At 41.1% G+C, this 24354-nt stretch overlaps 2 protein-coding genes across 2 annotated transcripts in view; one reads left to right on the top strand and one right to left on the bottom strand.

The window, feature by feature from the left end:
• Positions 1–14401, top strand: part of Kiaa1210 (KIAA1210 ortholog) — a 41837-nt gene extending 27436 nt beyond the window's left edge. Inside the window, exons 7-12 of the mRNA XM_077106489.1 lie at positions 2114–2222; positions 4364–5990; positions 6399–8668; positions 9641–9804; positions 12643–12748; positions 14208–14401. Coding sequence (XP_076962604.1) covers positions 2114–2222; positions 4364–5990; positions 6399–8668; positions 9641–9804; positions 12643–12748; positions 14208–14401 — 4470 coding nt within the window. The remainder of the gene's footprint in view (positions 1–2113; positions 2223–4363; positions 5991–6398; positions 8669–9640; positions 9805–12642; positions 12749–14207) is intronic.
• An 8295-nt stretch (positions 14402–22696) lies between these two features.
• Ct47c1 (cancer/testis antigen family 47 member C1) lies at positions 22697–23428 on the bottom strand. The gene has a single exon (XM_077106488.1). The coding sequence runs from the start codon at positions 23426–23428 to the stop codon at positions 22697–22699; it is 732 nt and encodes a 243-aa protein (XP_076962603.1).
• Between the last annotated feature and the right edge of the window lie 926 nt (positions 23429–24354).

Here is a 24354-nt window from a genome sequence, read left to right as displayed (position 1 = left end):
CAGATCAGACTCAGATCTGAGAGCAAAGGGAAATGACAGCTCATAGCAGAAAGAGATGACAGAAATAATATGAGATCATTTAGTATAAGGGATCAAGAACCTTTCCTGCCGGGCGCAGTGGCGCACACCTGTAATCCCAGCGTCTCAGGAGACTGAAGCAGGAGGATTGCGAGTTCAAAGACAGCCTTGCCAACAGGAGGCACTAAGCAACTCAGTGAGACCCTGGCTCTAAATAAAATACAAAATAGGGCTGGGGATGTGGCTCAGTGGTCGAGTGCCCCTGAGTTCAATCCCTGGTTACCCACCCCCGCCACACACACACAAAAAAGAATCTTTTCTACTTCAATCTCCCTCTCAGGGATATACTCTATCATAGTCCAATGTAATAGATCATGTGTGTTATTTGTCTGGGTAATCAAGAAGAGTTATATTGTGTTCCTTGATCCCTGTTTAAGAAAATTGGGAATGTTTTGGAAAAAATTTTCCCCAAAGTTAAGAATTTAAAGATGTTGGTGTTTAACAATGCTGGGTGGAAGATTCACTTTGATCAAATACCCAGTTCTTCTGCGATTCTGGATTAAAAGTAAGAGGCTATAAAATCAGAACTGGAAGACTAAATGACTGTGTAGTGCAAGAATTTCACAGGGAAAGACATTATAACACAAATAGTTCAGGTACTGGCCCAAAGGTGGACACCCAGGTGATAATAGAGCCAGAGCCAGAATCCAATTTTCTGAATTCCAGCCCAGGATTTTTTTTTACCCCAAATGTTGCCTCTGCTTAGACATTTCAACTTTGCTTTAGAAAGTAAACAAAATATGACTTCAAAGAACAGTTGGAGGGCGTGGGGTCAAGGGAGAACCTCTGGTATCAGTAGAGACAATCTCCTTGGTTTGGTGTCAAGCAAGGGATGACCAATTTTAAACCCTATGCTTATGTTATCCCCCTGGACACCTCACCACAGACTTGGCAGTCAGGGAATATTGGCTAAGGGAACCTTGGTGTTAACCTTCTGACATTCTTCATTCTGCATAGAAAAGGTCTGGGCATCGCTCTCAGAGAAAGTTGGGACATCTGCCTCATCTCTGTGACTCTCTTCCTGACACATAAATGAATATAAAAAGTTCCAGGATCATTTATGATACAGGGGCTGCCACCTCTTTCTCTCTGCTCAGAAATAAGGGGTCCTAATTCTTAATTTATAGATGTGGACATGGAGATATATAGAACAATGTGCCCAGGGTCACACAGCAAGTAAATGATGGAGAAGAGATTTGAACCCAGGTCTGTCTGATCTCATTTACTCAACAATAAATTATTTTGAGCTCAGGAAATATGAATGAGAAGATAAAAAGTTGTATTTCTGCCTTTAGTTGCTTGCCATAAATGGTTTATTCTAAGCAATATCTGAACACTGTTCTGTTTGATGCTATCCTGGCATTTCTAGAACCCTACTATAATTCTCTACAAACCTTGTTTATACTAAACTAATTGCAACCCTTCAGTGTAAGGACTGAATTCTTCATCTATTTCTGTCTTCCCTCTTACCAAACCCTGATCTTCTTTCTTCTTTTGAGCTGGAAAGACATCATTCATGGTTTCATTAAATTTCCCAAAGAAGAGCCAAACAGGATTTGAATTTGGTTCATGGTCCAGTGAGCAAATCTGAGAATTCCAATGTTGCCAAAGCATGATTGTTGTAAGGTCCAACAACTCCATTTTCAGATTTATGTCCTTCCAATGTGGTACAGTAGATTCCTACAGCATGTCACTTAGAGACTGGGAACCCCAGATCTGGATCACTCACTTTCAATAGGTAAAATCATCCCTAGGGAATTCTTGATGTGTGTCATTAGAACTAACTTCCATCGGGGCTGAGATTGTAGTTCAGTGGTGGAGCGTTGCTTCCCACGTGTGAGGCACTGGGTTCGATCCTCAGCACCACACAAAATAAATAAGTAAAATAAAGTCATTAAATAAAAAAATAACTTCCATCTTTACTGGTACTGTTATAAACCTAGCATCAATGACCTTTTTCCTGATTTTTTTTAGCAATCATACAAGGGTAGAGAGCATGTCAATCAGATTTGATATTTTTCTTTCCATGATTTAGATGAAACCAAAGCAGGACGAGACAAGCCTTTCACTGATTTCTGAAGGAGAAAAGAGTACAAATAACCCAAAAGAAATTGATCAAAAGAAGCTGAATAAAGATGGTACAGGTTGGTTCATCTTCACCCTCACCCAGAAACATATATCCTAGACTTCATTGCACAGTTCAGTGTGACATGAGTTATGAACAAAAATTACCAGAGACTGTGCCCTTGGTCCTCAGAGAGCTTCCAGTTTAAAATGTGTTCTAATGTGATCCAGTTTTCTCCATCTAAACTGTCAAATTAATACAGCTGCCACTTGTATGGGATTAGGTAAAGGATCATATCTGGGTTCCTCGTTTTATCTAAATGAATTTCCAATCAGGGAAGTGCTTTGTGTGTTTGTAAATTTGTTTAATTTTCTCTGAGGTTAATGTGTATGTGGAGCTCTTCAATGAGCCCAGATATCAGAGTAGAGTACAGTGAATACAGCTAGTGATTACCCTTCTGCATTCCCCTTCAACAATAAAACCAGATAAAAATAACAGAATTGGTCAGGCACAGTAGTACACGCCTATAATTCCAGTGGCAGGAGGATCTCAGGTTCAAAGCCAGCCTCAACCACTTAATGAGGCCCTAAGCAACTCAGTGAGACCCTGTCTCTAAATAAAATACAAAAAAAGGGCTCAGTGGTAGAGTGCTTGCCTAGCATGTGTGAGGCACTGGGTTCGATCCTCAGCACCACATAAAAATAAAATGAAGATATTATGTCCATCTACAAATAAAAAATATTTTTTTTAAAAAAGGGCTGGGGATGTGGCTCAGTGGTTAAGTGCCTCTGGGTTCAATCCCTGGTACAAAAAAAGAAATAAAGAAAGAAAAAGAAAAACAACAACAACAACAAAAATCCCCAGAATTGGCCTGAAATAATTTTTTTTAGTTGCCTTTCCCTTTCAGTACAGAGAAAAGGTTTTGTGTTAATAGCAAAAGCAGTTCCCATATCCATGGACAAAGAGGGTTTGTACAGCTGCAGGCAGATGTCCTTGGCAGTCAAGACCTGTCAAATTCCCAACCAATAGATACCACTAGAGTAAAACTCTCTGTGTGTTCATGGGTATGTGAATGTGGATATTGGCTCCAGCTAATGGCCAGCTAATTTCAAGCAATATCTGATAAAACAAAATTCCTGTTCCACAAATTATGTTGAACAGTTATTTAATGTTTTTGCTACAAAAAAAATCACACATGGGTTCAAAGACAGGATATCCTCAATCATATTTTCCCATGAAAACAAACAAAACCACAAAATCAATTCAGAAAGGAGGAAATGGATAGAGGGAAGAAGGGAGATCTGAGAGAAGGAAGTATTTTTTTTTTCAGATTTTTTACAAAAGGAGGACAGAACTGAGTCAATACCCACGGGGGCAGATATTTTGTTTGGTGTTCCATGTGATAGAAGTGTTTTGGAGCACAACCTGCTATTTTCAGTGCAGTATGCTGCATAAAAAACCACAGGATTGAACTAGGGAAGCAGTGGATTATGAGGAAGGATAGGCAGCAAGGGGCCCTGCCACCACGGGATCAAACCGAGTTTCTTAGAAAAAGGAATTCCTTAAGAAAGGAGAGGAGCAATTTGTATAACTGCTACCTTGTGCTTAACTTGAAGCCTGTGGACCAATTGAATTATTAAAATGTTGCAAGTATTGCTTTTCATGTATTCAAACATTTGCTGTGCATGTATATTACATAGAATTATTTTAACATAAGAAGGGAGAAAATAGAAGAAAACTGGGCAAAATTCTTACCTCTCAGATAATTTCTGATGATACCTTTCTAAAAAAATAAAGCATAAATGGACATAATTTGGAATTTCAAGCAGTTCAGATAAATATTAGAAAATAAAAATACTAAAGAGAAAGTAAAATTTCCCTTCCCCCTGCCCCTGTCAGTTTCTTCAAAGATAATCATTATTACAAGTTCAAAATTTGCCTCTTTTTATGTGCACCTAATGGTGGACCAGACTATTATTAAATGATGATGAGCTAATCCTGGAATCAGTCCATGCAATTGAAATTTCCCTTTGATTGAAACCATTTTCAACCACAGAAAGTTAATTGTGACCCATTTATTCTTTGTCTTTTGAACAGTGCTTCTTCATGCTAGCAAATTCAGTAGCAAATAGGTACTAACTGGGCTAGGACAGAGCATTTCCTGTTTTAGGAAGTCTAAAGCATACATATTTCTCCTTTCCTAATTTCTATTTGGTGCAGGTACCTTGAACCAGGACCCGAGCAACAAAACTGAGATTTATGATCAGAAGATAGCCGAACAGGCTTCAAACACAGATCCTACTGGGAGCATGGGCTACCCAATGTTGGCAGCATATGGAAGAAGACGTAGAAGGAAAGGTTCAAGTATTTCGGGAATAAATGAGTATGGGCGCAGAGGAAGATGCCTTCTACCATCTTGTCAACTGCATATCCTGGGTGATAGATATGATTATTCACATTTGGAGAAGACGGCCAGTGATTGCCCTTTCCGGCACTTAACCTTTGAGAAGCAAACCATGGAGCAGTTTACAACTCCACAGGCAGAAAGTACTACTTCTCAGGAGTTGCTTTCAGATAAAGGTGACATGGTAAAGAAGAATGTTGGCCTAGAAGTTAAAGCCAAAAAAGCATCAGCACCACAACCCATACCTAAAGACATGGTAGAATCCATGGTGAGTGGTCCACCACTCTACCATGAAAATGGGGCCTGTGGAGCCAGGAAGCCAGATGGCAGAGCTTCTCTTTTACCAATGGTAGGAAGACTTTCTAAAGCCCAAGAAGAGGACATTCTTTCAGTGGCAGTGGAGGCTCAGGTGCTTAGGGATCCTTCACATGTCCAGTCAGGGGAAGAAGAAGCTTCCAGCCATGGTTTGCAAAATTCCCAGTCCAAAATGGAGTTAGCCCAGGGTGTTCCAACTATCTGCAAAGAAAAGTCTCCTGGAAATATTCTCCAGGGCTTTACAGCCATTATTCCAGGTGTGGCAAGTACAGTAGCAGAGGGAAGCCTTTCTACAGAGAGGCTATCTCCCAGAAGCCTTTCCCAGTCTTTGGAGAAGCCTGAAGATGAAGAAGTGTCCTCAGATTCAAATAGTGCTTCAGAGGAGGGGAGTGTTCAGGAGCAGCGGGCTCCTGAACATTCCTTCCAGTCCCCACAGAAGCTTGAAGGTGAAAAAGAAGGCTTCCCAGAATCAGAAAGTTTTGTTGAAATGAGCGGTTTGGAACAGAATCAGGGCCCTGAATATTCTCACAAGTTCTTGGGAAAGCCTCAACCTGAAGATGCCTCCTCAGAATCAGATAGTATTCTTGAGGAGGGGAGAGGTCCTGAGGAAATGGCCGCCATTCGCTTCTCCCGATCCTTGCGGAAGCTTGAAGCAGTCTTCTCAGAATCAAAAAGATTTGCTGCCGCCTCCAGGTCTCAGGAGAAGCTGGTTTTACAGGAACCTGAAGATACAGAATTCTCTACAGAATCAAATAGTTATGCCGAAAAATGCAACAGTGCTGATGATTGGAGCAGCTTGGAGGAAGATGTATCTCTCAGAAACTCTGACCAGGCCTTGGGGAAGCCACAAGACCAAAGAGAAGTGTCCTCATTTTCAAAGAACACTCCTAAAGACTGGAGAGTTTCGGTCAAACAGATGCCCCCCAGGCACCCTCCTCAGATAGTTCAGCAACAAGTGTTCTCAAGTTCAGTGAGCCTTTCTGCAGGATATAGCAGTTCTTTGGAGCCAGTATCTCCCAGCTGTCCTTTCCAGCCATGGGTGAGCCCTAAATTTGGGCCAAAAGGTCCCACAGGTCCAGAGAACAGTGCAGTTGAGTGGGGCATTTTTATGGATCCACTGCCTCCCAGAATGGCTTCTAAGCGACTAAAGAGGTCTCTAGTTGAACAAAAACTCTCCTTACATTCAGATATTACAACTAGGGAAGAAGTTATTTCTATGGAGGTGCTGCCCAGGTGTTCTTCCCAACCCTCAGTGAGACCAAAAGTTGAGAAACAATTATCTTTGGGTGCAGACAGTGCTGCAGTTGTGGGAGAGGTTTCTATGGAGACACTGCCTCCAAAACTTCATTCTCAGTCCATGAGGAGACCCCTAATCCAACAACAGATCTCTGCAAGTCCGAGGAGTACTGCTGTGGAGGGGAGCATTTCTGTGGATCTAAGGCCTCCCACACACCCTTTCCAGACATGGCTGAACCCTCCAGTGGGGCAGCAAACTTCCTCATTTCCAGAGAGCAAAGCTATTGAAGGGCCTACTATACTTCTTTCCAAGCCCTTGATAAACCCTAAAGTTCAACAAAACATGTTCTCGGGTTCAGAAGGTATTACTTCTGTGGAATCACTTTACCCCAAGTATTCTCCCCAGTCCATAACAAATCCTCAAGTCCAGCAAATGTTCTCAGAAGACACTGCTGTTGAAAAGGGCATATTCATGGACCTGCCCCCTGGAAAACATTTGATGAGGCCTCATTTCCACCCACAGATGACTGTAGACTCAGTGAACATTTCTTCACAATGGGCCAATCCTGAGGAGCCAGTGTCTGCCAGACACACCTTCCAACCATGGGTGAACCCTACATTTCAGGAAAATGTCTCTGCAGGTGCAGAGAACCCTCAGGTTGAAGGGAATGTTTCTACAGAGTCAGTGTCTCCCAGACACCCTTTGCAGTCATGGCTGTTCTCTGCATTTAAGCCAGCCTCTGCAAATTCAGAGAGCTCTGCTACCCAGTGGGGCATCCCTAAAGCTCCGCCAATTCCCAAAATATCTCCTCAGCCCCTGATGAGACCAGTAATGAAGCAACCAGTCTCCATGGGTTCAGCAAGTGCTTCTGCACAATGGAGTGGTTCTCTGGAGCCAATGCCAAGAAACCCTTTCCAGTCATGGGTGAGCTCTAAACTTGAGCAACAAACCTCTGCAGGTCCAGAGAACTCTGCAGCTGAAGGGAGTGGTTCAATGGAATTGAGACCTCCTGGACATCACTTACAGTCCCAGAAGAGACCAGCAGTCAAGCAAGAAATCTCCTCAGGTTCAGTGAGCACGTCTATAGAACGGAGCTGTCCAGTACCTCCCAGATATACTTACCAGCCATGGGGGAACCCTCAAATTGAACAACAAGCCTCTACAAGTCCAGAAAGTGTTACCATTGAGGGAGGCAGTACTAGAGACGTGCTGCTTTCCAACCCTCATTCCCGTTCTGTTATGAAGCACATAGTCCAGAAAGGGTCCCCAAGTTTTGAGAGTGCTACTGTTGAGGAAGGTAATTCTGGGAGGGCATTGCCTCCTGAGTATCCCACCCAGTTCTCAGTGAGGTCTAAAGTTCAGGAAATGTCCTCACGTCTAGAGAATCCTGCTGGTGAAGAAGATTTTTCTAAGAAACCACTGCTTCCCAGTCCTTCCCAGTCATTTGTGAAGTTTATGGCACAGCAGATCTTCTCAGAGAGTGCTTCTATTCATGGGGGCATGTATGCAGATCCTCTCTCGCTAAGTCATCCTTTCAAATCCTTGCTGAGGCCTAAAATGGAACACCACGTTTTCTCAGATTGGGAGAATGCTGACTCTGAGGGAGGCACTTCTTTGAAGAAGCTGCCTATGAAGCACCCTTTACAGTCAGTGGGGAGGCCTGAAGGCACACAAGAAGGTCTCTCATATTCAGAGAATGTCCCTAGCAAGTGGAGCAGTTCTAAAGGGCAGGTACCTACCAGACAGTTTTCCCAGGTCCTGGGGAAGTTTGAGTACCAGCAGGAAGTCTCCTCAGTTTCTGATGACTCCCCAGAAGAGTGGAGAATCTCTGAAGAGCATATGCCTTCCAGACACCCTTCCCAAACTTTGGATGGATCTGAGCAGCCACCAATTTTATCACCAGGCTCAGGGAATGTTCCTGTAGATTGGAGCAGTCCTGCAGAGGCCTCCTTTCCTGTTAATCCTTTCCAGGCATATGGAAATCCTGGATACCAGCAACAGACCCACTCAAGTTCCACGAATGTTGCTGCTGAGGGAACCATTGTTGAGAACAATCGAGGCAATTGGTCCTTATCAAAATGCCCTGTTTCTCCAAAGAAAACCAAGAAATTCAGCCAAGTTTCAGAAGACTTCATTAAGAGCATCCCAGTCTCTGCTAACAAACCTGGGAAGTTCAACATTACTCTTCCTGGGAAAACACCCATTTCTGGGAGTGCTTACATTAAGGAGGAAGTTCTTCAGAGTGGTACTGGACATAATGATGGCCATACCAGCATACCCAGCAGTGAAGCTGAGGTGGAAAACCTTTTTGGAGTCCGACTGAGAAGAATTCCTTCTCCACAGAAATTTAAGAATGAGAAACGAGATAATTTGGCACAATTTTCTTCAGTGCCCTTGGGCCCAATTGCACACTCTGTGGGCAAGGAACAGCGAATGAGAAGAAGCAATCCCCAAGTGTTCCTGAGTACCCCAGAAGACCTCAGTGATATTGCTAACTTTGCGGAGAAGCAACAGAACAGGAATAAATTGGAAAGCATGCTCAAGAGGCCACCAGTTTACATACCCCCAGGTGAGACTTTTATCTCTCCAGATGGCAAGTAGGTACCATGTGGAGGAAAAATGGGAAAGCAAAGCCTTGAATGAGTCTGAAGTCTGTTCTAGCCTTGCCTATTAGGTTATTGTTTTGCTAGGGCTGTGTTGTGGATGTAGGAGCAGGGGAAAGCCTCAATATAGATGAATAGACTTGGAGGTAGTTCATTTTGACTCTTCCCCTTCCCAAGGGGGCACTGGTCTGGATATCTACCCACATTTATAATAGACACATGATCACCTCCTCACTCCCTCTCCCCACCCTCTGTACACCATACTTTTGGATGGACTTATAACTTTTATCAAAATACTTTTACATGTATTATACCCCTCCAAACCACCATGTACATTGTTCAGAGCCAATTCAAGAATACCATGATGTTCAGACTCCCAGCCTGAAATTGTAGTTTACTGTAAATATTTGTATTTACACAGCTTCTTCCTTTATCTGAAATGTCTAAGAATCCAGAGCTAGGTGATCTTGTGAGCACAAGTCTCTCCCAAAACCTTTCTACCATCATTCCAACCCACACATAGTCTGGTAAATACATACCTATGTAACCACACACTTGCATGAGGGACTATCAAGCAGGAAATTCAAAGATTTTCTTTGGAGTTGGAGGAATGATACCAATGACCCAAGCCTATGGCCTCTTAGGAATTTTCCCAGCCCACCTGACGACCATTGTCCTGCCACAATTTGGGGATGAGAAGAGAGATGGACAAAAAAAGGAAAGGATCCAGTAAGGGGACAGTATGCTCACTTTTAAGAACAGCTTCTTAACTACCCAAGGGACTCCTGCCTTGCCGGGTTATATGGAGGGCACAAAAGAAAGGAATCCTTTTCTACTTGACATCTGTTTAATTTCATTTGGTAATTAACACGAATCCCACTTGGGACATTATTGTGCCTGCCTTGCTTCAGTTCTAATACCTTTCATTTCTTTCTCAGGAAAGCCTTCTTGTCACCAGCCAGACTGTGCCATCACAGAGGCAGTTTGGATAACCATGACAAAGCAGAGACAGAGAGGCTCCCAGACCTATGTTCCTAAAAAAGAGCTAAAACCCACAAGTAGAACTGGAGCCAAGGATGAGACCAAGGATCCTAGATATGGGGTAGGATGTGAAGCAGCTCAGAAAACACTCCAAAAGGGTTTCTGGAGTCATTGATTACGTTTGCACTGAGAACTTTGTCAGATATTCAGGTCCCCTCTCTTTGGGAGCATTTATCAAGACAGGAGGACTCTGCAGGGGAAAAGACTTGTACAAATGTGACCTACTTGATGCTCTTAAAGGGTGTGCCAAAAGTAATGAATAAATCAAATCCTGTCCTAAATATTCTAGAGCAGGATTCCATGAAATTGGTTGAGAAATAAGTGTAAATAGACAAAACAACAATGAAAAAAAAAAACAACCCATGAAGGTAACCACTGGGGTAAAAGTTGAGTGTCTATCTTTACACATATTTTATGCTTATAAATACATATGTGTATTTTTATAAATGGGAATCAAACTATAAATACACTAGTCCCCCCTTTACTGGGGGGGACTAGTGTATTTATAGTTATACAGGGATACAAGATCCCTGGTAGATATCTGAAACCATATATAGTACTGAGCCCCATAATTTAGTGACTTTTTCATCTTAACTAAGCACTGTTCATGCACTGTGGCCCTAATATTTGAAGTTTGAGGAGCAACATCAAAAGTAGCATGTATTTCTTATTTCTTCTTCACAATTTCACAGATGGAAGTCGAATCCTTACCATAGATCTAAGCAACCTCAGTGCATGATTTTTTATTTCCTTATTGAGTCAAGAATTTTTGCCTGTTCACTTAAAGGAAGCATTTTTCAATTTCTCCTTGGTATATCTGAATTGCTAGCATCATTACTCTTTGCAAGTTGGGGCCATTATTAGGTAAAATAAGGATTTCTTGAACACAAGCACTGTGATATCCTGACAGTTCATCTGATAATTAAGATGGCTGCTGAGGGGCTGGGGTTGTGGCTCAGTGGTAGAGCACTTGCCTAGCACATGTGAGGCACTGGGTTTGATCCTCAGCACCACATATAAATAAATAAATAAAATAAAGGTATTGTATCCATCTACAACTAAAAAATAAGTTTAAAAAAATGGGTACTGAGTGACTAACAGTCAGATAACATATACAGTGTAGATAAGCCAGGTAAAGGGATAATGTACATCCCAGTAGGAGTGAGATGACCTGAACCTTTATCATGTTACTGAAAAAAAAGCAAGAAATTTAAAATTTGTAAATTTCTGAAAATTTGCATTTAATATTTTTGGACTGCAGTTGACCATAGGTAACTATAACTATAGAAAGTGAAACCATGGATAAAGGGGGATTACTTTACTATTTTTTATAAATTTTTTTTTAGTTGTAGATAGACACAATATCTTTATTTTATTTATTTATTTTTATATGTTGCTGAGGACTGAACCCAGTGCCTCATGCATGCAAACCAAGCACTCTACCACTGAACTACAACCCCAGCCTACTGTCTACTTTTTCTTGAGCATTTCATTTCTGGGCACCTTTACATATCAGTAGATAACAATTCACCTTAATGTGTTCAACATTTGGATTTCTAGGTGTTAATTTGGTTTGGTGTGGTACTTACCTGAAGCTTGAAAAAATATTATGCAATGAAGTAGGCTAATAGTACTACATGTGGATCAAGGATGATAGAATGATGCCTTCCTCCCTTATAAAAATTGCTCAAAGCTGTCTCAAGAAATCATATCAAATTAACATATCAAAATATATCTAAAGTCCTATGCATTTTTTTTTTCTGGGAAATTGAACCCAGAGGCACTTTACCACTGAGCTACATTCCCAACCCTTTTTATTTTCAGTTTAAAAATTTCAGACTGGCTCTCACTAAGTCACTGAGGCTGGCCTTAAATTTTCGATTCTCTTGCCTCAGCCTCCAGAGTCACTGATATTATAGGTGTGCATCATAGCATCCAGCAATTCCTATGCGTTTAAGGGCTTAGTAAAGTTGTTGAAGGATCATGTGAAAAACTAATTTTTTGCTTAAAGATATTTTCTTATCATTTGTGTTTATATGGGAGGAGTACCATACAAAAGTTAAGTCCACCTTGGTGAAAGGTTTTATCAGGGGGAAATATCCTAGTATGTATAAAGTCATTAAAGTGTGCCAATTGTGGAGAGGTTAATTTGAAAATTTAGAAAAGACTTACACCAACACTTTCTAATGCAAGAATGTTCTAGTCATGTCAGAAAGTTTTGCAAAGTAGAAATCCTATGGAACTCACTTCAATGAATTAATGAATTGATCAGATTCATTGTAGCCATCACATTCTGCTAGCTTGCTGTTAAGTGCTGGGGAAAAGGTTGTTCTCAAGCTAAATAATTATCATGTTATTCTGTTTACACTATTTGTATAATCAGACAACCTTTTCTTCCAGGTATGAAAGGTGGTAAACATGAGCCAGCTTAGGTTTTGTCAACATACATTCTAAACGAAAGGTTCAGTGCTATTTCTTTTCTTATATGTCTATATAGATATATTATATGGTCGATCTCTCTCTCCCCTCTCCCTTTTATCCTGTTGAACTACTTGTAGTGCCCAGGATAGAACTTGCCCTATATGGCTAGGTTCAGTGGTGCACTCCAGTAGTCCCACCAACTTGGGAGGCTGAGGCAGGAGGATTGCAAGTTCAAAGCGAGCCTCAACAATTTAGCAGGACCCTAAGCAACTTAGTGAGACCCTGTCCCTAAATAAAACATAAAAAGGGCTGGGGATGTGGCTCAGTGGTCAAGGTTAAGCATCCCTTGGTTTAATCCCTGGTTCCCCTACCCCCTTCCCCAAAATACATTGCCCCATATATTTTCTGAATAAGCAATTTGCTGAGGGGGGGGTTGGTCAGGATTTACAAGCTTTCTGTTTTCAATTTTATATTAAAGGGAGCTGGCTCTGCAAATGAAAGCCAAGTAAAAAAGATTTTGACTTCTACTGTCCATATACAGGAGAAGATGCCACCAACAAAGCCACCTAAGCCTGCCAAATCAGGTAAAAGCACATCCCCTGATCTCACAAAAACCTGCTCTGGAAGAATGTTGTGAAATTTCTGCAATTGCAAGCTCAGTTAACATGTCTCTTATTCCCCAAATCACTGTCATGACTCTTCTATAAGAAGATAACAGATGTTCGCTTACTTTAGGAAAATTCATTTCTTATGACTAACATTAAGACCAGTGTATAACTTTCAGAAGCTCTTCCAGCCTTTCATCTCACTGAGGAAGCTGTGGAGGCACAAAACTGTTGTCACTCACTAAAACATTCTTGCGGCTAAGTTATGCAAGAGAAAAATACCAAGTCATTTTCCAGCTCATGGCACAGTGATGTTTTTCCACCTGCTATATCCCCCATGAAATTTTTGAAAATAATCCACTATGAAGGCCTAATGGTATCGAACCATTTTTAACTGTTTAATCCCTCTGTATTCTCAGTAGGGATGTGAGAAGTGGGGAAATTTTAACTGCTGAAAGACCACTGTGATGTGATAAAATAATGTGATCTCATCAGTAAGAGTTATGTGCCAGAGGGATTTTCCCAGCAGGAGTAGGATGAAGGGAGGATGGATTTAAATGATGCCATCTTTGCCTTCTCCCTTAATCCCCTTCATGAAGAAATTAGACTAGGAATTCAGGAACCCATTATTTTAGCCATGAAATAGCAACAGTTGACCTGTTCATTGCTTCATGGGCACCACACTGCTGTCAAGTCATTCTCAACTCTCCCTGAGCATTAGAATCACCTGGTGAGTTTTAAAAAAATTAGATGGCCCTGGCTTATCTAATGAGGTTGGTTCAGAAAACACATGGGCACTGGTATTTTTTAAAAGAGCCATAGGAGATTCTAATGTGCATTCAAGATTGAGAAATACTGGTTGAGTCTAAGTCACTGAGTCAATCAGTCATAGAGCAGGATGAGGGAGGGTGTGGAACTGGAAAATAGGGAGGTAGTGTGCTTGGCCAGGATGGGGTGGTTGCTACAATATTGTTTAATATTGACTTTTATTGGATGGAGCTATTGAGTCACCAGTGATTTAATTTCATACTACATTGTGGATTGGCAAAAAAACAAAAACAAAAACAAAAAAACACTACCTGATTTGAAATTTTAAAAGAATCAATCAGATATGTTTCCCTTCTGGTCTCAGTTCAAAAGTGTAAGACAAGCCCATAATAACTACCCAAAGATTGGCAGTACAACATAGTAATTACTTCTCAAGACTTCCCATGGCCAGGCCCTTATGGCCACATGTCGATTTTACTCCTTTGACATTCCAAAGTCATGGCACTGACTTTTAGAAGCCTGACATCGAAGGGGGCAGGAGGTGGAAAGTACTAAGAGAAAGGGACTCAGGGGAAATCTGAAAACATGAAACATTTTATTTCATGTTATAAAAATACACCAACATCTCTGGGACTTCTTACTGGTTGTGATTTATTTGCTGTGGTTCCAGTTGCTTTTGAAGATCAGAAGACACTTCGTATGTCTGCGATAGATAAAGAAACTAAACGATCTTCAAGTCTTCCAGCTGGGCCCGAACAGCCACTGGAGCCTGTTGTGCCTGTGGAGCCAGATGAGCCTGTTTGGTTCTCTATGGCCAAGAAGAAAGCCAAAGCATGGAGCCACATAGCAGAGATCATGCAATAAATAGCTCCTGGGTGGAGCATCAGCATTTTAAATGATAATTGCCAAATAGCTGTAGTAATTCTGTGTAGTGATTTCTTTACTATGACAATTTTTATTAAGCAAAAGAGCCTTAGAAATGGGAATTAAAACTTTTAACTCTTTGAATGAAATAAATGCCATTAATGCCTAACTTTCAGTACAGTCACTGCCAGCATCTAGAAACCCAGCATTTCCTCTATAAAACTATGGGAAAATCTTTGCACTGCTGTAGAATTGTGAAATATTTAACTTTGGAGAATATGCCTTCAAAGGAAGAAAATATAAACACTTTGTTAGAGCAATTAAAAGATGGTTGTTTTCCTCAACCAAATAAAGTAATCCTAATGGAAATAAATATTGAGATGATTTGGCCCAGGGATTGGTTTTTAGGTTTTATGAGCCTACATAAATGCTGAATTACTTGGTTGGTGGAAGTGAAAATTCTGCATCTCCAAGAAAAATTTTGCAAAGGCCAGTCTTCTAATCAACCCATTACCCCTTGAAACACCTTCTACATGTCCCTGGGGGCCTCCAGTGCTTTCAACTTGGGTGATAGTAACACAGCACTTATCAATCTTTCAACTTGGGTGACAGTAACACAGAGTACAGGCCCCATCTCAATCTGTGGCAGCCCTGGCAGATGTGTACCCATCTCTATGAGCACAATGCTTCTTGGAAGTTATCCTACTTCTCTAGATGGTTAGTTCATCAGTTTTTGGGTTCTTATCCCAACACCACTGGGACCTTCTCCAGTTGCCCAGAAATGTCAATGTTCCTCCTATTATAATATCCTAGTGCTTAAGCACCAAGTACTTGTCAAAATTCAATGTTCTACAGATGCCAAAAGCTACTGTTTCCATCAGGCACGTGGTGAGCTCACCACCTCACTACCTTGATGCATGTCTGGGGCCACTAGAGGGCTCCTGTCTCCTCTGACTCCAGTCTTATAATGGAGAGCTCCATGTAGTCTTAATCCCTTCCCCTTAGCAGTCTGCTTCATGAGGATTTAGCCCAAAGCAACACTGCTATGACAAAGCCACAGAGAAATGAACTTTCTGCTTCTAGGAAACCACAAATGATGAAACCAGCCTCTCCCCACCCTCCATTCCTAGAGACAGGCACCTCCCAAGTTACTATGTCAGAAAGCCCCAACCTCCCCAGTGACCTGCTCACACCCAACACGAGGAAGAGAAAATGCAAAAAGACAAGAGTGGGAGAGGAAGAAGCAGGAGGAGAGAGTTGGTCACAGTGAGGGGAGGGGGAAATAGCCTAGTACATTTTGACTGCTCCCTTCCCATCCTGGTGGCATGGTCTTCACTAAACTCCCAGGCTCAGGAGTAAAGATGTGGGCACCTTGACCCCCAGTTGGCTTCTCAATTGGCTCACTTTCCAAGGTGCAGGCCACCCTAGAGCCTCATCCAGGTGAACCAGAAGTCACTTAAATCTTTTCCATGTCCTTTCCCTTTGTTCCACCCCTAATCCCATCAAACATTTGGGGGGCACTCCCTTAGATACCTGTGAAGTAAACATAACTCATTTTCCTAGAGACTCAAAAACAACTCTTCAGGATAGCAATCACCATACCATCCTCTGTCACTGGGGCTACTTTGCTTGAACAGAAATATAGGCCTAGAAATTTAACTGTGCCTTTACATTCTGAGTGGGGTGCTTCTTCGTGCAAAACTGTCCAGAGAGGCAATGAGATGCCAGAGCTAATTTAGATACTTGGTGCTGGTTTTTGCTGATGGTGGTATAATGTGACACTGTGCAAATACATGCTAGATTTTGCATTTTCTCTATAAAATATCTTTTTTTTTCCTGATATTGTAGCTTAGCCTTTTGGGCTATACTAGATTTTCAGTTGACTTGATTTATTCCCTTTGTATCCCCATAGTGAATACTTTATTAAAGTAGAAGCCCTTTTTCCAGCTAATCTTGGAAGAGTAGCTGTTATATCTTCCTTCCCACTTTTCTGACAGTGGACTTCTATTAGGTTACTCTCACTCTGAGAACTTTCCATTAACAATTTCTTTCCACTGTTAACAAAGCTCTGTTTTAAAATGAAGAGTTTAAGAATTACTAATGCCTAAAGCACATTTTGGCAAGATTTCAGCTTCTTTTAGCTTTCTTGATTTTTGATATGTGCAAACCAAATAAATTCAACAAAACCTATTTGGTAGTCTGTCTCAGTCTGTTGGTGACTTGGGGAGGGAAGTCAAATAGAATCCTGGCAACTCAGACCTGAAGTTTGTCAGAGGAGTAAAGTGTCCTTAAGACCTTGTGCTACATAGAAAGGGTCTCTACATAGTTGTGCCTGACCAAGCCAGTGGCTCCAGGTGGGCACTTGTATTGGGAGGGACTGCTATTGAAGAAGTTTTGTGTATGAATATCTGGGGAGCAAAGAGAGAGATGGGTGGAGGGGTGCAGCTAGATGAATGGAAGGGACATGATTGTTGGTGGTTGTCCTTCAGCCTAGCTCAGGGATAGTTCTAACTCTTAAAGCAAGATGGGTTCCTGGAACCAGCATTTTTGGAAACATGGGGCCACTATACTTAGGCAATAAGGTGTGGCATGGAATGAGGGAAGGAAAAGGGTTTTAGATTAGATATTTAGCCTAACTAACTAGATATTTAACTGGATTAAGATAAGAGTTCAGTTGGGGATCCATGTTTAAAAAACTAATACTACAAATGTACAAATGTACATTTAAATAAACCAATACTACAAATAACAAGTATGCCTTAATAATGACCTGAAGACTTAGGTTGGATTTTTGAATTTTCAGACTCCCCAAAGTCCCGCCTCCTTGCCATGGTTCTCTTTCCCATCCCTGCTCCTCTGATCTTGGTTCTGGCCTGTCTCCAAGACCAGGCTCCATGCTCTGTTCCAGGCATACAGCCACCCCTTAGGTCTGGGAGCAGATACCCTGATAGGATAGTCAACCTCCCAAGGAGAGTTCCAAGAAGAGCATGCAGAGCCTGACAGCAGACTTGAAATTATTCAGAGGTCCCAGCTACCTGAAACATGGCCTAGCAAGGAAATAACCCTGTTCTCAACAGTCTCCTGGACCTATATGTAGGGTCATGGCTGGTAGAGGGCCAAAGTAGGGCCTCTAAAGTATGGAACTCAGTACATACATCCTTCCTGTCTAAGTCTAAGAGAAATACCATATTAACAATTTATGAAACATAAATACCAGTTTGAAGACCCTCAAATAACACTATATGGAAAACAATCTATTGGCCTGCCCTTTCAATTTAAGTAATGATGGTTAGAGGCCCTGTGCCTCTGTCTCACTGTGTAATTCTAGCCATAAGGAATTCTACATGATAGTAGACTTTAAAATATCAGCACTAGTGACAATAAAAAGGGGTTTTGAATGTGCTAAGTTTAGTTTATTAATAGACTTTAACTGAACAAATACTATGTGGAAAACTCAGTGTCTAGGGCTTTGGGAGAGGAAGATAAATAAAACCCTTTAAAGTCCTGATCATTCAGAAGTTTCCAGTGCAGGGGGTAGGGTGGTAAGGGGAGTAGATACACCCATGTTTAAATTTTGCACAAGTACTAGTAAGCAAATTATTATAGCAGCACTATTCACTATAGCCAAAAGTTGGAAAAAACCTAAATGTCCATCAATACAAGGATAGATTAACAAAGTGCAGTATGTACATACAATGGAATATTATTCAGCCATAAAAAGAATGAAATAATGATATATACTATAAGGTAGATGAACCTTGTAAACATTATGCTAAGTGAATAAGTCAGATGCAAATGCTATTTATATAAAATGTCCAGAATAGGTAAATTCATACAGTAGGAAAAAAATTCGTAGTTGCCAGAGGCTGGGGTCTGGCAGAAAATGAAGAGTGACTTCTTAATAGGCACATTATTTGGGGGTGGTGAAAATATTTTGGAATTAAATAGAGGTGGTAATTACATAGAATTGTGAAGACACTAATCATCACTGAAATGTTTACTTTAAAATGGTTAATTTTGTCACGTGTATTTTAATTCAGTTAAAAATAATACTAGTATAAGTTATAATTTAAGACATGCTCCTACAGTATGAGCAAAGGTATCAGTGCTAGCAAGAGAGTACCTGAGGTGACACTAAATACAGAAATGAAGCTAGCTTATCTCAAACTCCTGTGCCCTCTCCTTCTTTCTGATCTCCTACTCTGGTCAAATATGACTTCACCTTTTTTCCCACTTCAGCAGAGTCTAGAGATTAATCCTATTCCCACTTTCCTCTTTTTATTTATTTTGTTTTGTATTAACTTATATTTCAGATCTATACAAGGTATAGAGAATATACCTTTGTAGGGGCATGGCTGGTAGAGAGGCAAAATAGGGAGCTCATCCCATACATCCTTCTTGCATGAATCTATCACCTATAAGCATGCATCTACCACCCAAGTTAAGTAATGGAGCACTACCAGTACAGTTGTTATCCACTGTAAAGCCCTCCCCAGTAAAATCTGCCTTCTTTTCTTTCCCCTGGAGGTAACCCTATCCTAAATGAGGTGTTTATCTTTCCCAACCATGCTGTCTTCTTATGCATGCTTTCTACTCCAGATATTTGTATTCACTATCAATATATGGTAATTATTTTGCATGGTTTTTAGATTTGGCATGTTTGGTATCATGTTATATCCCTCTGGAACTAGCTTCTTTCCTTTTGTGTTTTTTGCTGCTATCACCCAATCTTTGCCCCTCTATGTCTCCTCCTAGCCCAGCCCTTGCCATCCCATTAAGTTTACCTACAACAGTTCCAAGCCAGTGATTAAGGCTGGTCCTATCTTAGGTGAGTCTCATCTGCTTCCCCTGTTGCTCTAAACCAGTGGTTCTCAAATCATAATATATATCAGAATCTCCTGGAGGACTGATTAAAACACAGAGGTGGTCCCCTCCCCTAGAGTTGCTGATTCAGAGGTTACACATGTGACCTGAGATTGCTGCTAGTCCAGAGACTACATCTAGCCACTACTCCAAATCAAAGTCTGGACCCAACATCAACAGCAACACATGGCATCCAGGCAACTTCAGCCATCCATGAAGTTTCCTTCAAAACCATGCTCTAGAGCAGCTCTGTCCAAAAGACATATAACTCGATCTATGTTCTAGTAGCTGCATTTAAAAATTTAAAAGAAACTGATGAAAATAATTTTAATATCATATTTTGTTTAACCAAATATCTTATCATCTCAATATACCATTAGCTATTACTAAGATATTTTACATTGTTTTTCACACAGTACATCTTTATTTGAGGGCTTGAAAGAAGTATATTTTATTAAGATTAAGAAAATGAAATGGAATTGAGAGATAGATGAAATCAACAATATGGGCAAAAATCTTGAATAAATTATTTTCTTTGTATGCTCTTTTACACCTTTTTGTTTACTACTCTTCTATAATAGGAGAATTAACATTTGAGGGAATTTTAGCCATCACAACCTTGTTTCCAAGGCTCAAATGAATTTAGAACATTAGTACCCACTTATGAGTTCCCATTACTCCATGATCACCTGGATCCATGAACTACTAAAACACTTTGGACAAACTCTGAAGAGTCTAGTGATCTTTCTTTTTTATTGTTTCTTCTTAGTAATACAAGACAATGCATTTTGATAAAATTATACAAGTATGGAGTATATCTTATATCTAATTAAGACCCCATCTTTGTGGGTGTATACAATGGTGAGATTCACTCAGATTTTTTCATATGTGTACATAGGAGAATTATGTTAGATTTATTCTACACACACAGTACATCTTAAATAGGACTTAATCACATTTTACATGCTCAAGGGCCACACATGGCTAAGTGACTAATATAATGACTAACATAGTTTTAACTAAAGGTTTGACCTCTATCTCTTTCCTCATAAAACATTTTTAAACTTGACATTGTAAATGTTTAGGCTGCTATAAAAGACTTTATAAATAAAGTTTACCAAGTGGTAGAATGTGATCCATTTCAAATGAAGATAAAGAGGTAAAACAGAGATTTGAGTGTTATCTTTTTAAAAATATACTTATATTTCAAGTTAGTCATTGAAAACAAACTATTTGTTCACTTGAACAAATGCCATTAAAACATAATAAATAAGTAGATTAGTGTAATAAATAAATAGAAAACTCGGGTATCATTGGATGTCACTTTTGGGGTGATGAACTGTGGAATGAAACCAATATTGATAAAATTGCCTTGGGCTTCTGAAAAGCAAACACATAAAAAGAGTGAAGATCAGATTCTTTCTTCTTTCTTCATCCTTTTCTATTCTTTCCAACTATGAATAAAATGAAAGAAGAACAATTATACAACATAAATTGCTTTCTATATCTAAGAAAATAGGCTCTACATTTGCCTGCCGCATTTGTGCTGTATCTCAACAAGTACAGAAGAACAACACATTTTCCTCTAGTAGCTCGAACCCTTGGGTATCAAGGTGCTCATGCAACTGAGGGCTTCAATTATGTGATGACACCAACCTTGTCTCCCTCTTGCCGAACACCAGACATTCTTGGTGTGTGTGTGTGTGTGTGTGTGTTGTTTGTTTTACTTGAAGTCCATTCTATCATTTAAATAAATCTCTCAAGCTTTAAAATCCTGTGCTGTTTCCACAAATGGTACACCCTTACCCTCCCAGATCCTTAGTTTTCACATCTACCATATGAGAAATGAACTATTGTGAAATACACAGCTGTGAAATGCAAAAAAGAAAAAAAAACATTGATGATTTAAATATGCTCAAAGACAAGACATAGCTTAAGACTTAATTAACATCTCAGTGATAAATATCATACTATGACCAAGGTTCTTCCTTTTGACTAACATAAAATACAAAACTTAACAATTAAACAAATATTTAGGTATTAAGCATTAAATGTGGTCCTACTTGAAGTTCCTAACTTTTGCTATTTGTTAGTAGTCACATTCTTAAGGTGTTGCCTCCTAGTTAATACAGGAGAATTCAATTCAATGGCCAAGTAATGAAGACCCCACTAGTACCTGGTCCAGCCCACACTGTAGCGGTTGCCAGAGGATGAAAGACCTCACAAGAACAGATGAGTAGCTATGAAGTATATATCACAATACGGTATATTTTATACTACTAGGTATATGAGTATTCTAGTAACATTCTAATTATGCTAATCAAATGTAATGTGATCTTAAATAAACTTTTTCTCAATTTCCCAGAATCAAAAAAAAAAAAATCAACCAAAAACATAAAATTGTCAGTAGCAGATAAAGGCCCGAACTGTTGAGTGATACCCAAAGCTGTACACAGATACCTGGGTTTTCTGGGGCTGCCATCCAGTGGATCTGGGTCCTTTTCAGGTTCTTCTTGTTTTTCATTTTCCATCTTTTTTTCTTCCTCTTCTTCTTTCTCTTCTTCACCTCCAAAGTCTACATCATCTTCACTCCAGTTACTATACTGATATTTAGTTATTTCTTTGGTGAAGAATAATACAAACAGTGAAATCAGATACTCATAGAAAAACTAGCCCAATTCATACCCAGCAGCAGCACCAATCATCTCCCCTCAGGAGAGGTAAGAAGAAGTAGCTAAGAAAACGTGGCCAGGCACCTTCCTGCTGGTTGACATTACCCTTCCATGGCCCTCATATTTCTTCTGTTTAATCATTTCCACAGTGACATGTTTCCCTCTTCCCAGGAAATCTCCCACCTAATGCTGCTGATTACTTCTCCTTTAGGGAAGAAAGGGTCAGAGTGATTGGATCAGTTTGCATTTTCAATGTTTTGGTCAGAACTTTGTTGGGAAAATACTTGTTTGTCTCAAAGACAAATTCTGCAGCGAAGCCAATTGTTTCCTTAACCCCAGAACCTGTCTTTTTTACCAAGTGCTCCGAAATCATTTTTAGGCTCAACTTTCTAAGACCCTTTTCACTTTCAAAAGCTGTGAACCAAAGAGGAGGTGCACCCTTTGCTATTTCTTTTCCTCCAGGGTTCTTTCCATTTCCTCCTGAGCTCCCTCCTGAACACCTGACATTCATCAGTCCTCTGGCAAATCGCATTGACAGTCCCAACTCTTATTAAATACAGGTTGGAAAAGGACAGCATATTTTTTTCAAAACTGAAAAGGTTGCTTTGAATTGGGCTTCTACCCTGGCACATTCGGCCTTAATTTGGAGGAGGTCGGGACCCACCACTTCCCTAGCCCGGGGATCTCGCCACTTCCCTCAGCCAGCACACCATCCCCACTTGCTGCCACTGGCCACAAGCAAGTACCCATGCAGTTGCCCCTACACCCATTCCTCACCCCTTATTTCTGTGACCTGATCTATCATCTCCTCTGCCTGCTCCTCCTCTGCCACTTCCTCTGTCCGCTCCACGGAAACATGGGCTGCCTCTGCGTTGTCTGTTGGCTCCTGGAACTCTAGGACTGAGGTGGCCACCTCAGGCTGGCCTAGACCCAAGCGAAGGCCCTCGTCTTGGACCTCCCGAGATTGGGCCCTCATTCTCGGCCTCTGGGGTATGTGCAGCACCGGGAGCTCGCTTGACCCATCCGCCATTGGCGAGCGGGATCGCACCACCACAGGGCCACGGTAGGGGCGGATCAGGATGTGGTCGTTGTAATAGATACGGTGCAGAAGGGAGTGGACCAGATCCAGGAACATGAACCGGAAGCCAACCATGGGGAACTGACGGGCGTCCACGAGGATGTTCTGGCTCTCTTCCAGGTCCCCTCCCTCCTCCTCTGCCGGCCCAATGTCCGAGTCTTCCTCGCCGTCGCCACCCTCCCGGGCTCTGGCCGAGACTAGGCCCTGAGCTCCCTCTTCCTCCTCTAGGCCTCCCTCAGGCTCCAGGATCTCCATCCCCCCAGAGCCCGCCACCTCGGCTTCCATGGTCTCAGGTGCCATGTTGCCCCCATCTGGGCCCAAGTCGAGGTCTATCCCTTCACCCACTCCAGCAGCCCCCATCCACTCTCCCACTAGGCCCTCTTGGGTTGGGTCTCGATCCCCTGTGGCAGACATGACACCAGTGGGTACCTCAACTGGGCTGCAATCGGACTGGGGCAATGTGGACAGTGAAGATGGTGGAGGCCTAGCTGGCTGCCGTTGAGGGAAGGCCGTTGGTAGTGGAGTCTGAGGGGAGGGGAACGTGGAGGAGCCTCCCACTGAGGGGACAATCTACGGTGGTTCCTAAGGAGGCCCCACTACGCGAAGGGCAGGGGGTCAATCTCAGGCTCCAGGAGTTGTCAACTAAGGCTGTGCCTCCGAAGACCCCCACTAGGAATGAAAACTTCCAAGAGACAGGAGATAGGGCAGGGTCAAAAGGGTCAATAAAGGACTGCATCCCTTCATAACAAGCTCTAAACTCATTGGCTGAAAACTGAAGATTGACATACCCTACATCCAATGAATGATCAAGGCTCTGAGGTTCTAGGACTATTCAGTATTACCTACCTTTTCTTTGAAGTCTTAGTAATGAAGTCAACCCTTTAGATCCACGCCAGTCCTGTCTATTTTGATTTGATGATTATTGGTGAAAGTATAATGGTCTTACTTGAAGGCACCTTGAGCTGGGAAAACTTATTCTGTAAAGGGCACACAGTTAACATTAGTTTCTGCAGGGCCTACAGGCAGAATTGAGGTTATTATGAAAGTACTTGTATAACAGGAGAAAAAAACAAATTTCCACAAATATTTTATTGTTGAAACTAAAAACATAATGATAATTGCATATATTTTAAATATGATATGGGTTCATTAAGATGAGAATGAAACTCTTGGGAGGATGACATTTGCTTAATTAAGATTCAGTATTAATGTTCTCTGTCATCAAAATTGATTGTAAATGTTGATCTGTTTTTTTCTAATGAGGTTTTACATTGTTCATCTTTGAAAATATCTTCACAGATATATGCTGGAAAACACTAATACAAATCGAAGAGATAGGT

Source organism: Callospermophilus lateralis, chromosome X, assembly GCF_048772815.1.
Source record: "Callospermophilus lateralis isolate mCalLat2 chromosome X, mCalLat2.hap1, whole genome shotgun sequence".
NCBI lineage: Eukaryota > Metazoa > Chordata > Mammalia > Rodentia > Sciuridae > Callospermophilus > Callospermophilus lateralis.
This window is presented reverse-complemented; position numbering and strand designations above follow the sequence as displayed.

What these genes read in the sequence shown, in the direction of transcription:
- Ct47c1 (XM_077106488.1), bottom strand. Translation starts at nt 23,428, where the DNA reads ATGTCTGCCACAGGGGATCGAGACCCAACCCAAGAGGGCCTAGTGGGA.